We start from the raw sequence: 14811 nt of genomic DNA on the forward strand, positions 1-14811 counted from the left end.
GTCTGCGCCTAGGCCATGGCCATAGATTTCGCAAAGGAGCGATGTCAATCACATTAGCCAATTAGCCAAAGAGTAGATAGCACTGAAGCAGCGTTCTCTTTCTCCCTTCCACTCTGAAGAAATGATCAACTTTGTCAAGAAGTACTACGAATCTAGACGCCATATTAGCTTCCGCACACAGAAAATAAACGATTTTTTTCTCCGTGCAAATCATCATGTTGCTAGTAAATATTCGCTTGTTCAGCAGCTGCTGTGCAAGCCAGGCGCACTACACTACCATATGCGAAACCGAATTCTAAAATGTTTGCGTATCAATCCGGGTTATCTGAATTTCGTTTGCCCGGATTATGCTACGCCCACTCTTTATCCAATGGCAGCGAAAGTGGACTTGAAAATAGTCATACTCGGTAAAGAGTATGGCGGAAAGACTAGCCTTGTAGAGCGTTATCTGCATGACAAGTTTGGAGATGTTCCCTACCAAGCTGTAAGTCGGTTTCGTTACGCTTTCTGTTTACAACCGTCTTTGACACGCTCTTTTTCTCAGACTATTGGAGCTGCTTTTGGCGCTAAGACGGTAACACTGGAGGACGGTCATCGCTTGACGTTGGGTATTTGGGTAAAAACTGGATATTTAGCTTGCGAGTTTCTTTTCCGGTTTGCGGATTTTCGCTATTGTATGATTTGCACAGGATACTGCAGGCGCAGAACGATACGAAGCAATGAGTAAACTATACTATCGTGGAGCTAAAGCGGCTGTAGTTTGTTTCGGTTAGTTGACCTGCGTGGGTGCGGTTTTGGCTTTGTGCACGTCCTAGAACATGTATGTGTTCTTGATAGACTTGACGGATATTTCGCACTTTGAGCGAGCACAGTTTTGGGTCAATGAACTAAAAACGCACGAAGAGGTACGAAGGCTGGAGTAGTTGCTTACAATGTGTGATGCATGATTTGACTGTTTTATTGATCAGAACTGCAGAGTCTATTTGTGTGGTACGAAGTATGACTTGGTAAAAGAAAATAAGAAGCTCAGAAAAATCGATTCAGTACACGTTGAAAAATTTGCAGAAGGTCAGTAGTTACTTAACTTAATTAATTGTTCTAGGTTTTAATATTTACCCATTGCTGCCAGCCTTGGTAGGTTTCCTGTACACTGACACATGCACACACTGGGACAACTTTCAAAGACGGAGGTGTGATTTGGGTAGTAAAATACTTTACCAGTGATTGATGAGAAAGTCTGTAGTTGACTCAACATTGGCAATGGCTAAAATCATGTTTTCGAACTTGAGTGTTGAAAATGAAATGGTTTGTAGGTTGTATGATAATTGATCCAAATGACAGTCATTTATCGTACAGCTCAGTGTACAGTAGACATTGGTCCAATGGATGTAATGACTTGGGTTTACTGACACCAAGTGTGTTAAAATGGCGAGCACTGACACAGTGTTTCTGCTGGACAATCGCCAAATAGCCAAATGCTACAAATAGAAGTCGCTGGCGATAAAATGGTAATGCCTCCTCATCAGTTTGGCTAATTGTATGCCTTCCTCTGGGTCTTGCAAGAACAATCGCTATAGCGCGCTAAGAATGGTAATTAGCACAATGCATTGGAGCTCCAAAGACTAGAAACCCACGCATGCTTTATTTATACTCTGCACATGGCAGGCACTCTATTTCCGTACGGCTTTGATCCGTAAGCGACCAATTAGAAGTGAGGGCAGCGAAGATGACAGCCATGACTCTGAAGACGCCTGCACGGAAGTAAAGTGGAAGCAGACTGAATTAAAGACCGAAGCAGACACACACTAGAAACACGGACAATGCACTAATGAGAGCGGCCTAGATGCACTTGAACGGCTTTAGACCAAAGCTAAACTCAGCGAAACCGTTGTTCAGGTACATGAAGGCACGTTTGCAGTTTGTATTGCCGAGCGTGCCGTTGCGTTGCACATGTCTGTTACTGGCCACCCCGGCACAGAAGATGACCACCATCTGCTTAGCAAACTTGTGTACCAGTGCGAGATGACTGACTAAAGCTGTTACAATAGATTTTGTAATTTTTCTTGGTTTTGGAAGGTTGCAGTGTTTTCCTGTACCCTCGTGGCTATCGATATCTGTAGAGAACCCAGATAACTCGGGTGATAAAAGAGGTTAAGATTGTTAGCTGTTTGATGTGTGAGCGATTTCTTTCTTGGCTATGAAATAAAGTGCTTGGCTACAAACGAACAAACTCCTTTAGCCAAGTGGCTACCAATCGAAAATTTTCAGCAGAAACACTGACTGACACATTATGCTTGACCACATTAGTTTTTTGGAAAGCAGTGTATGAAATAGATTGGTAAAATTCAAAATGAAAGATATTTCTGTCATCCTGTTTAAACTAACGTGTGAGGAAAGCAACACGCAAAAGTATGTAAGTGCATTGTGCCATATGAAACGCTCGGTTCCATTGTTAACAACATTGCCTGTCTGCAAACAAAGAGACTACCAGTTCCTGCAAGCATGTGGTTACAAGACAAACTTGCGAATAGAATTAAGATTCTTGGAGAGGGAGTACATGCACCTGGTGCTTTATCCTGGATCCATGCTTGAACTCTTTATACGTATGTACATTATATCTTGTTTTCTTTGTTGGAAACATAGCTAGGATTTTTATATTGCATTAGTTAACCTTGGATTTTGTGACTTGGAACATACCAGTATTTTGATTTTAGACACATCTTATGATCTAGGTGGAAAAGTTTTGATTTGATTTTGATGAACTAGAATCACATGATGTCAGAGTTGCATCACCTAAACAAACACTAGGCATTACACAAGTGAAACAAACAGACATCTTTCAGTGACACCTCTATGCCATTCTGATTACATCTGTATACATGGCTATGAAACTGGCTTGTGTTGGACAGTGAAACCATTTGACACTCAGTGGCAAGTACAAGATCTTCAGTACTTGCATCCAGGAGCTAAGAGACAATTTTAAAGAAAATGCATTTCAACATTATCAATACCTCTTTGTATTCAGTCTAACAGACATTCCCATCCACTTCAAGCCAGGTGTAATGTGGAAATATGGACTTTGTTCACAGTGCAGTTACTGAATATGCGTGTATATGTTGTACGAAGTGCGCATTTGGGCAATCCATGGATTGCCTGTACAAACCATATCACCAATACAGACAATGCATACCTAATCCTATAACCCTCTGAAATTACCCGGAAAAAAACTAGACATCTTCGGTTTGTCCATATCCATGCTTTTCACATAACATATGTACATGTTATGGTTAAAATTTTATGTTTCTGACGTACAAGACTTTTCCAGTAAAGGATTCCTTTCGGATCCCAAGGTGCCCAGATAAGAAAGGTAAAGGTGTATATTGAAAGATGGCATATTATCAGTATGTTGCTTTATAAGTAGCTTCACCTGACACAATCAAAGGTTTTTGAGACGAGTTATTGTTTAAATCTAATGCTAATTCTAACTCAATGATGATTATTACATTGACACAAGCTCGAGAAGAGATGTTTAGTCATTATTGGCAGAGTTTATTGGTGGTTGAATATCCTGGACTGTTGAATATTTACTATTTATGTGATTGACTTACTTGAGTCCACGGGTGTGATGGAGGGATTTATGACAAGTGTAGATTTCGTATTGGTGGTGAATCCTTAACTGCCAATTGCCAAATATATTTTTTGTGCAGATATTGTCTTATATGTACAGTATTTGTATTTGAGGTCAATTCACACATCATGATATTTTATTGAAACTGAGGATTTATGGGAATGGATGCCCATGACATGCAATACAGATTTTTGTGTACAAACAGGTGATGTAATCTTAGTACAGTTGTACCAGTATATATTGTAGGGGCAACTGGACAACAACACCCATTTACTTAAAATGGTAATCTGATAGTGCACAATGGTGTAATTTTTAACTTACATTTTTTGTACACGTCTTACATTGCTAGGTCTACACTCATCTTTGTATTTTCTAACCACTGTTACCAAGTTACCACTGACGCCATTTTGTCGTATCAAAGTCTCTGTGTGTGAAGAGTTACATAATGGTCCTGTTTACCATCTTGCAACTTTGGATACCTATTCTTTAGCAGCAGCAGCAGCAAATAAAGAATTTACGAATGCACTATCAGGTTGAAGAGTAGAATTCAAATGGGGTATCAAATTCACTGGTGTAAAATTGATTTTGAGTACTAGTGTAGTCAGTAGCATTGTCAAGGGGTTATCCATATTCTTCGGCATTTTCATGAGCGTACATAAACGTATGCTGGGGAATGGGTAAAACCAGGCATACGCTTTGGAAACATTCCGTTCTAGCGGATACGTAGTACGTTTTCACCGAGGTTGTGCAATGGTATTGCACACAGGTTCGTGTGGTCAAACCAACAACCGTTATGATAATATCTACTAGCAGTTCGCTGCATCCACGTTAATGAGCAATATCTGTGTTTCTCTTCTTGCCTTGTGTCTTGATAGAGAATGTAGAGTTGTCCAACTGTGCGGACTCTGTCCATACACACCCTGTCAATGCCTAGAAACATTTTGTCAATGCTTTGTGTATCTAAATAACACATACGGCTGGCAAGATGATGTCAGGAAGGCACAGGAGTTTTAGAAGTTTGAGAGTGATGGCAAGAAGATTCCATTTTGAAAGAAGCTTTTCAGAAGCTAGAGATGATGACGAAGAGAAAAATTATCAAGTATGGGCCTATTATATTAAATCAGCATTTTTCGCGTGCACTTTCGGTTAAGGGGAAAAGCGTACGTTTTGTATGCTCGCAAAATTGCCGAGAAATATGGACGACCCCTTAGTAGTAATATACTTACTCAATTGTTACCCCACCTCATGGTTGGCCAGCATCAACAGTACAGTTAGTGTGGGATGGGGCCCCTCGGGCCTTTCTCGACAGCCACCCTGACACCTAATGGTTTTAATTGGGGGAAGTTATTAATTAAGTAACTTAAACAACATGCTGCTACATAGACTAGAGCTTCAAACCAACGCTACTGTGTAAACTATGGAAACCTAATCTATACCGACTGATCTCTGTGTCATTAAGTTTTGAACATGCAATGATAGGCATGTACAAGTTGAACAATATTAGGATTTCTATGGGCACTAATCTAGCAGACAGTCACTGTGTCCAGCACCAATTAAAGCTAATTAAAGGACTGAGAAATGTGAAAACCTTAGAGCCTTGGCCAAACAGGGCTGTGGGCTTAATCGGGCTCTGGGGTAATATTCGAGCAAGTATGGTATTCAGTATTATTGGTGGTGTTTGACGTTAAATTTGTAATTCTGTACTCTACTATCAATTTTGTACTGGTCTTCCGATTAGGCTGAATTGTGATTACATTGTATTGTGTAGACATTCCAGCATCAGTTCATGAGACATCTGCTAAAACAGGATATAATGTTGGTAAGTGGATCATCTCTATTCATGTATGTAGACATGTTTACAAAGTTACCTGACCTGTAATTGTCAATTGGTAGGAGAGATGTTTCAGCAAATAGCTGAAGACTTCGGAAAATCCGAAGGCCTTGTAACGGCCAATAGCAACAACATTTCACAGCATCAAGGCATGTCACTTGGTTGTTGCAGTCAGGTGCATGTTTTTGTTAACATCAATTTATGTATGTAACAGATGGTGACACCCAGGGTCAAGTTGACTTGGCAGCACCCCCGGTAAAACAACATTGCTGCCCAACATTGTGATTACTTCATTTTTTCTTGATTGTGCATATTCATCTGAACGTAACTAAACAGAATTTGGTATGATTGTGAACTGTAGAGACTAATTAAGATTATATGTGCAGTAGATCCTGATAGTTTCTGTAATATTTTTATACTGTAGAGAAAATGGTTGGTCTAGTGAATAACGGTCATTGCACCATTTTGCAGTGGTATAGCCAGGATTATGAACCAGGGAGTGCTCAACATAAATGATATATTATATACATTTACACTTGCCATAAAGTGTTGCTGGCATGTGAAGAAAGTCAAGCTAATTGTACTACTGATCCTAAAATCAGGATTTTGAATTGATCGGCCACTCAAAGCCATAGCTGCCGTTTTTGTCAATTTGTCATGTCAAATGGCTGTTTAATCTTCTCATTTGGTCAACCAAAGGCACCGTTTGGTCGGGCATTGCTCCAGTACTGTACTGCAACTGTGCGTACCTGCCTTGGAGTACAGACTGTTTGCTCTAGTATAATTTTGATCTTTGCAGGGACAATGACATTTCTTACCAGTGATCCAAGACAGAAGGCATGGGGTGCTTGAGCTCCCTGAGCACCCCCTCTGGCTACACCACTGATTTTTCATCATTTAAATTTTTTATTTAGGCACACGTCCCAAAATTGAAATGGCACTAGTTTATCATGCACTTTGATATTTAGTAAAGATATGGAAATTACAAAAGTGTAGCACACACTTTTCTCAGTGCTTCTTTCCCTTATTCTGATATTTGATCTAGTGAAAATGTCTCAAAACGGAATTGTACTAAAATTCAGTTTGTTGCGCATTTCAAGTTTCAGCGAAGGTATAGAGAATTGAAATGTGTAGAAGTGTGCCACACACTTTTCTGTTTTAACTCATGCCATATGAATATCTCAGGAGATAAAAATATTGAATTGTGCAAAAGTGTGCCACACACCTTTAATTTTGCAAACGACAACAACACAAAAAAATTAGGCGATGGCGCCTTTGATCTACATGTCATCTCAAAATGAAAAGCTATTGTGTTTTACTATAATTATGCAATTCTATGTGTAGTAGCAGTGAATTACCCTGAAAGAAGAAAATTGTGCGGAGGAATTTCAGCAATCTCAGCTCATTCCACAATTAAATTAATGGAGCTGGATTTCATTTCTTCTTTCAGGGTATATAGAACTTTAGGCAAGACATTCCAATACAAAGTGCAAATGTGTTCTTCTTTGTTAGCCATCAACTGATGTAGGACGCCCCCATGTGGTAGGACTGCATGTGAAGTGCCTTCAAGCACACAAGCTCGAAAGAAGCTTATGGAAACAGTTCCCATAATAATAAATAATAATAATAATAATGTATTTTTGACACACCACAATTTGGTGCAGTTCCCACACAGGGGCAACGACTACACATACATACATCCACTATACACACAATACATACAAGTAGCACAAATATAACCAAACTAACACTAGACTAAAAATTTAAGAGAATTCATGGAACTCCCTCAAGTCTCTATAGGAAAAAACAAACAACATTTTAGTCTCTATTCCACTAAACAAATATTCAGAACTACGTCTGCAAAGCAACCATGACAGTTCTTGTACAAGGTAATTTACGGAGTGAATTGCTTGTTCCATGAATAATAGTTGGAGTCTTTTGATCTTCTCTGAAGCTTCTATATAACACTCTTTAAGTCTCTCGTGTATTGACTCTCTTGATCTCATTCCAAAGCCACGTCGAATTCCTTTCCGATAAGCTGCGTCTACAGTTGTTGCGATAGAAGCTGGGTCAATATTCCAGAGGTGACTACCATAAGATAGTACTGGAATCAGCTGAGTGTCTACTGTTTTCATCCAAACTTTATCTGACGAAACTTTTCCACCTACATGTGACACAACAGAATTGACAGGTTTGCAAAATTCCTTAATTCTATCCTCCCCGGCAGTGGCATTGTTGCATAACTCATCCAGTATCACCCCCAATAATAATTGTCAAATGTTGTAAGCAGTTCAAGTTGTAGCATGCATTTTACCATATGGAGGCATCAAACATCAGTTGATAGCTAACAAAGAAGAACACATTTGCACTTTGACATAGGAATGTCTCGCCTGAAGTTTTATGTAATTATTACTTCTGCTAATGCATTGAATTCCATCATTAGATTGAACCAATAGCCCTGCATTTTGATCACACACACACACACACACACACACACACACACACACACACGCGCGCGTGTGTGTGTGTGTGTGTGTGTGTGTGTGTGTGTGTGTGTGTGTGTGTGTGTGTGTGTGTGTGTCTAAGGTGTCATCACCCAATTTTTAGGTGTTGTTGTCGTTGCAAAGTTGAATGGTATGTGGCACACTTCTGTACAATTCAATATTTATATATCTCTTGAGATCTTTATATGGATTAAGACAGAATAGAAAAAAGTGTGTGGCACACTTTTACACGTGCATTTCAATACACTTCATATATAATACCTTAGCTAAAGTTGAAATGTGCAACAAATTAGTGCAATTTCATTTTGACATATTTTGGCTAAATTGAGGAATGAGGAAAGAAGCACTGAGAAAAGTGTATTATTTAAATTACAGTATGCTCACTAACACTCAAACATCACAAATACAAGACTGCCACGCCCATAATTCAATTCACCATCTACAAATTTGCACAAAAACTATGAAAATGTAAATGTTACACAAACCATTAGATTGGTGCCATGTCAGCTACTCTTCCTTTGCCTTGTACAAAGGCAAAGCTGAATGCACAGCAACTGTATTATCTCATATACACCAGCATCTTGATAGAAGGGAGTTTTAACACAAACTTCGAAAACCAATACTCACAACTTGACCGCAGCGTCGTTACAATGTTAAATGTTGTTTGTACACTAACAGCCAAATGTGTAAAAACATTTCAATAGGATAGAAGTTCAAAGAAAAAATGCAGAAATCACATTCAATCATGGACATTCGGGGCTATGTATTTACTTATAAATTAACCAAGGTTTAGCTCGGATACTATAGTAGATATATTGTACTACACTAAAAATTTGTTTGCAGTTTGTAGATCTATGATTATTCAGCACACTGACTTGCTGTCAGCTCATACAACTTAATTCAAAAGGAAGGTTGGGATAGACTATATCTCTCGGTAACGTTTAACCGTTTGTTCTGTGACTTCGACAAATGATATTGATTGGTAGTTGCAGCTACACATTGGATTAATCATACAAACACTCACATATGACAAAGAGAGACATGCACATGCACCATTCAGCCTCCCACTTCAGCTACCTTGAACTGTACATACAGCAAACTATACTGAATGCAATTAAGTTCTAATTCCTCTCTAATTCAGTCACTTTTGTAATGGAGGAAGTTCTGCAATCATAACGCGAGATACCGATTCCCATTCTGTATAGCCATCGTATGTCGAGTATCCCCTGCAGTTCCCGATGTTGAATCCAATTGTGACTTGACCTGCTTGAATGTTCTCACAGTATCCCTCAATCTGTCTGTGACGATGAGGATTATTAGCCGGTTGACCATACACAGCTCCCTCAATAGTCATAGGTCCACTGCATTCATTACCGTTGAATGTAAAATACCATCAAAAACAGCAGTAACCACTGGTACAGAAAACCCTGAGATTTCCTGCATATGCAACATGTAGAGCTGAATTGTTGTCGTGTTTCCTAAGATTAAGCTCTGTTGAAAAGAAACATCAACGTGTCACACGTTGATAATTGTAATCACAAATTGATTTGGAATAACCTGAATCAGACCGCTGTCCGTCTGATCATTTCTATCCCACACACTGTTCCAGTTGAGTGTCACAGCTTCTCCTTTCCTTCCCGTTTCTCCATTTATTCCTTGTAGACCTTGTAAGCCTTGCAAACCTTGTGGACCTATCTTCCCAGTGTTACCTTTACCACCGACATCTCCAACTAACCCTCTTTCTCCCTTTATTCCTTTTTTGCCTTTCAATCCATCTCGTCCAGGTGATCCGTGTAACCCAGGCGATCCAGGTACTCCTGGAACACCAGCAGGCACACATGTCTACTCAGTAAGCAAATCAAGTACAAAATTTGTGGCATCTTTAATTGATACTTCATGAATCATCATAACCTGCTGATTTCTCTCATCTGACTCACTTTGACCGCCAGAAGTAGCAATGACTTGAATGACCACAAAAAGAATGAAAACATGATGATGACCGATATCCTCGATACTGATGAAGTGAGCTGGTGAGCTTGCTCTTATATACTCCTCACACACCCTCACAGCTGGGGCAGGTACAGTCTATAGTCTGAAATAGAACATTTCTACGTAATCTAATGTTTCCTAAATCATCTGCTAAAGGTGAACTCAATATGTTTTCATATTCATCCCCTCCCCCTTTTATTTCCTGCCTAAGATTTCATATTGTCATTTTCATAAACAGCACATCATTTTTCTACAGCACCCTATTTGCATTGATCTCTTACATTGTCACACACCGCTGCAAATATGATAAAGTGTGCAAAACCAATTGCAGGTAATGTGTCACCAGAAACATAGCCACAGACATCATTGCAGAGATAATCAAACAATAACATTTCTATGACCTCTCTAAGTGCAACAGAAGTGTCTCATACAGTACTGTACGTAAGACCTTATCTCATGCAGCATATCTCCGAACCAGATCAGTAACAAGAAGTACAACAATATGGCTTGGAAGAAGAGCTACCTAACATCAATGTCAGCCAATCTCATCAATAAATGATTAATTATTATTTCAAACATGTTGCAAAACTTGTCAGAGAACAATACCTGCATGATAGTTGAGCAATTCTATGTTTAAACTGAGCTTTATTTTCTCCAGATTCTGTTCTTACTGTAGCCTTGCTGACATTCCCACGTGACCAGATGAGAGTCAACTGATGTCAATTGTATAAAGAACGTGCCAGTTAGTGATCATTTTCATATCATTATTTTACCTGAAATAATTAGAATGTAAACAGCGAAGCAAACAAGCAATGTGTCGTTTGATTCAATCTGCTTGATTAATAAATAAATAAAATTAAAATTAAATTATTGCCACAAACAATGTGCACATCTATATCAACCATTAGACATCAATGATATAGCATTAAAAACTTCAACTGTAAGTATAGTGATTAACTGGTCATACCTTGCTTACACTGTAAAACTCTCCTGCAATAATGATCATCTACGTAGTAGCCTAGTAGGTTATGTACAATATACTTAATTGAATTAATTATAATCAAATAGTGTACAATCCACAATGTAATGTGCGATGCATGGCACTGGAAAATATAACGCGTTAATTAAACCCTCTCACACCACACTGCACAGCAGCATAGCAGGAATAATTTTCCAACTGAGGCAGTTGATATAATTATCATAATTATTATTAATATTTTCTTCAACTACAATAAAATATATAATATTAAAAATATCTATAAAATCATATGTTTTCTGTCACCGTAAGCTCTTGATAACAAATGTAGAAAACTCTGTATGTCTGCACAGTATGTATTCACGGGTTAAAGAATTACAGCACGCAAATGAAATCGGAAATTCAAGAGGAATTGCACCATAATGATATTGATATATGTTGATCTAGTTGCAGTATGTATTTTTTCTCAACCCTTTTCTAGCTAGCTACCTGTTGCAGAGCTGTCAACTCTCCCGAATTGAGCGGAAGACTCCCGCATTTGGGACCCTTCTCCCACCTACCCGCATTTGGCATCAAATCTCCCGCATTCTGACCATTGGTGGGTGTGACCAAATTGATGGGCGTGCCTGTTCTGTGTAACTGTACCCTACAGTTTTAGTACATGCATGTGTACGCACATACTTGATAGCCCAATATCAATTTCTATGAACCAGCCCCTCTCTTTATCCCATAACATACTTGCTCAAAATACCGACATAGGGAAGGTGGAGTCGGTCAGAAGTGGAAAAGGGGAGGGACTGGCTACCTGATCACCATATGTATTGCTGGAAAAGCGATTGAAGAAGGCCACAAGAAAATAGAATCCAGAACATCCCAACTAGCCACGAAAATGTGCATGTACTTTGTTCTTAGATTTTTATAACAGGCAGTAGTACGTACAGTACAAGTTCTGTGTTTGATTAATTAACTAATGTTTAGTAATTGGTGTTGACGCTGTGTGTCGCTAATTAGGCACATTAATCAATCGGTTATACATTTGTTGCACTATAATTAAATTAATTAATGGTTTCTACTTCAACCGGGCATGCAAATACTTAAATTTTGATGATTAGATATTATTTTTTATATATTATTTAACAGTTATTACGATATAAATTTATTGATATTAATGTTATTGTAGGCGTGTCCAAAAAAATTTAAACTCACGCATTTTTTCCTGCAAACTCACGCATTTTGACACTGCTAGGTTGGCAGGTCTGCTGTTGTCTACTTTAACTACATCGATTAAGCACACAAATGCAATGCTAAATTATTCTTCTGATTTCTAAGATTGCATTGTTCTCCACTGTGTTTAATTAATAGAAGACTATACTCACTACACCAGCAATAGATCACTTCCTCCCATTCAGATGACTTGATCGAGTCCTATTTGCTGCACACCATCAGAAAACAAGAAGGCTTCACCACTTGTTATTGTACTTAAAAGCTCTCTCTTCATTTACCTCATTGCTTGAACACTCAAACACTCGCTCAAAATGACATTGCGTGCCAACCCTACTAGCATATAAACAGTGCAACAGATCATGTTCATACCTTTTGTCTTTTTCAGTTGTCTTGAAGTACTATGCCCTGTCAATACAGCTAACAATAGTTGCAACTTTAACTCTCTGACCTAAAATGGACTGACATGTCACGTGACATCTCCAAATGCAACAACTCAAGCGACACAATATCTATGTATGAATTAATACTTAAATCTAAAATAAATTAAGTTTAAATTATGTATGTCAATTTCCTGTCTTCAAATAAATTTATTGTTGCTAAACATTCTCTTAAAAATTTATTAAAAATAATCAATTTCAAAAGTTATAATTATTTATCAACTACTAACAATGCATTCCATTGTACTAAAGCTTTCTATTCATCAAGTTTATCACACAGCAAATATCAACATTTGTTATACTTACTAGATTCAGTGACGTGTGTCCCGATCTCATGTTGACACTTTAATTAAAAATAATAAGTGTCTTAGTGTGATGCGAAGACGAGACATACACGTCACTGAATAGGTACAGTGTGGTGCGCATTAGGTTAAATATTACATGTTGATTTGAAAAGCAGTTGCAATATTAATGTGACTATAGCTAGACAGCATTGTACTGTACGTATACGTGCCTACGTACAATTTTTCAAATACACCATAATATTAATTATTTATGTCTCCACTACTAAATTAAAATTATATACACTGTCTAGGTAGTAGTACTAGCACAGTATATACATGTAGCTAAAGAAGGTCAATTGACATGTTGCTGTTCGATTACGTGTCAGTCTTGCAAACGATATAACATAGTATCGTTTTTACAGATAACGACGGCGTTGACTGCGTTATTACAGGAATTTGTAATCCAGAATTTGCAATGAGATAGTATATGAGAGACAGCTTGCCTAATGTATTTAATAGTACACAGGTTTAATTAAAGAAAATCGATTGTGAGAAAATTGTATTCAGATCAAAATACAAAGACCCAAAATTGTCTAGTTGACTCTGCTGTAAGGTCTAGCCCTGTAGTGTACCACGTGATCAGCTAGCATGTATCCAGCATGGGGAGTTCAATTTCAGTCATTTGCTGCGACTTTAGTCTGTCTCTTGCCGTTTCTTGCCTGCCCTTAAATCAGGGCTGTAAGATATGTCCAATTGCGATTCCAAGTGAGAACATAACAAAGCTAGTTGTTTGGTACGTGGTTTCATTTCGTCTTCGCTTCTGTCATGTAGTAGTCGATCGCGAGGTAATGAAATCATTCTCAAGCCGTACCGTCATCCATCTAAACTACCTCTCGTTTCTAAGTAGTAAGAGCCGGTTATTCCTCTTTGTATAACTTATTGGCCAGCAATTAATTAGTTAAATGTGTTATGTAAAATACTGTGAAATAATGTGATGTTATCATTTTCATCTCCAGCGTCTCTGACTTGAAGAGAAACACGCGCACTCAAATAGACAGACGACCGTACATGATGGACTTCAGAAATTCAAAGTCTAGGACTGGTGACAGCGCATCTTCGCGTTCAGTTGTCACTTTGGATCTAGATGGCTCCTACGACTTTATCAAGAACCCAGCAGTAACGGCCACTCGAGTACAACAAGTCAGAAAAGGTAATCAATTAAATTATCAATATACCACTAGCAAGCTACTATAAAATTAATCCGGCACAAGTAATGTGCGTTGCAAAGTAAGTCAGATCATATACCTACTTTGACAGTGATTTGAAAAGTCTGCGCTTTCAGACTCATTTATCACCAATAGAAAGCATATGTTCGTATCTAAACGATCGGGTCGCCTGCTAGAGACTACGGTATAGTATGGCCTCTGCACCAGAGACTATACACTCTGATCATACACTTGAATTGTGTGAAAGTCCATTTCACGTATAATTTAATTAATAGTAATCTCTACAAATACTAAAATCTCGTCCTAGTCCGTGAGCAAACTATGGAAATTCCTGACGACTTGGACACGTATTTCAAACAAAATTCTACAAGAAAACCGCCACTACGACCGCGTGGATCACGCGAAACTGAAAAGCACGAAGAGTTCGACCTTGATCATGAAGGGCGCAAAGTTGGTGACGGCGGCCAACGAAGAGGCAGCGTAATGCTACTCAATCCAAAAAGAATAGGAGAAAGAAACACGTGGAACACACCAGCAGACTCTGACAGAAAACGTATGCGAACAAAACATCAAACTGACAGCCCAAAAATGTCTGCATCACCAAGTGACTTGATAGCAGATACAAATAGCGATGGTAATGAGATGCTAATGGAGCGAAGAGTACCATCGCATTGAGTCCGACTGTTTGACTTAATTAACTTAAATTCGATCA

At 38.5% G+C, this 14811-nt stretch overlaps 2 protein-coding genes across 2 annotated transcripts; both read left to right on the forward strand.

Moving 5' to 3' along the window:
• Nucleotides 1-347: 347 nt before the first annotated feature.
• Nucleotides 348-5929, forward strand: LOC134187901 (ras-related protein Rab-24-like). Its single transcript, XM_062656077.1, has 8 exons — nucleotides 348-484; nucleotides 545-616; nucleotides 690-768; nucleotides 838-905; nucleotides 969-1068; nucleotides 5397-5447; nucleotides 5522-5608; nucleotides 5674-5929. The coding sequence occupies exons 1-8, from the start codon at nucleotides 371-373 to the stop codon at nucleotides 5742-5744; spliced, it is 642 nt and encodes a 213-aa protein (XP_062512061.1). The 5' UTR covers nucleotides 348-370; the 3' UTR covers nucleotides 5745-5929.
• Nucleotides 5930-13587: 7658 nt separating this feature from the next.
• Nucleotides 13588-14774, forward strand: LOC134188783 (uncharacterized). The gene is made up of 4 exons (XM_062657016.1): nucleotides 13588-13638; nucleotides 13705-13779; nucleotides 13890-14083; nucleotides 14407-14774. The coding sequence occupies exons 1-4, from the start codon at nucleotides 13619-13621 to the stop codon at nucleotides 14772-14774; spliced, it is 657 nt and encodes a 218-aa protein (XP_062513000.1). The 5' UTR covers nucleotides 13588-13618.
• The last annotated feature ends 37 nt before the right edge of the window (nucleotides 14775-14811 follow it).

This window comes from Corticium candelabrum, chromosome 1 (genome assembly GCF_963422355.1).
Source record: "Corticium candelabrum chromosome 1, ooCorCand1.1, whole genome shotgun sequence".
Classification (NCBI taxonomy): domain Eukaryota; kingdom Metazoa; phylum Porifera; class Homoscleromorpha; order Homosclerophorida; family Plakinidae; genus Corticium; species Corticium candelabrum.

Bases quoted from the DNA above. Each gene is read 5' to 3' on its own strand.
- LOC134187901 (XM_062656077.1), top strand. From the start codon at position 371: ATGGCAGCGAAAGTGGACTTGAAAATAGTCATACTCGGTAAAGAGTAT. The intron at 5,448-5,521 runs GTAAGTGGATCA...GTCAATTGGTAG, and splicing joins TAAAACAGGATATAATGTTG to GAGAGATGTTTCAGCAAATA. The intron at 5,609-5,673 runs GCATGTCACTTG...TGTATGTAACAG, and splicing joins CAACATTTCACAGCATCAAG to ATGGTGACACCCAGGGTCAA.
- LOC134188783 (XM_062657016.1), top strand. From the start codon at position 13,619: ATGTCCAATTGCGATTCCAA. The intron at 13,639-13,704 runs GTGAGAACATAA...TCTGTCATGTAG, and splicing joins ATGTCCAATTGCGATTCCAA to TAGTCGATCGCGAGGTAATG. The intron at 13,780-13,889 runs GTAAGAGCCGGT...TTTCATCTCCAG, and splicing joins CTACCTCTCGTTTCTAAGTA to CGTCTCTGACTTGAAGAGAA.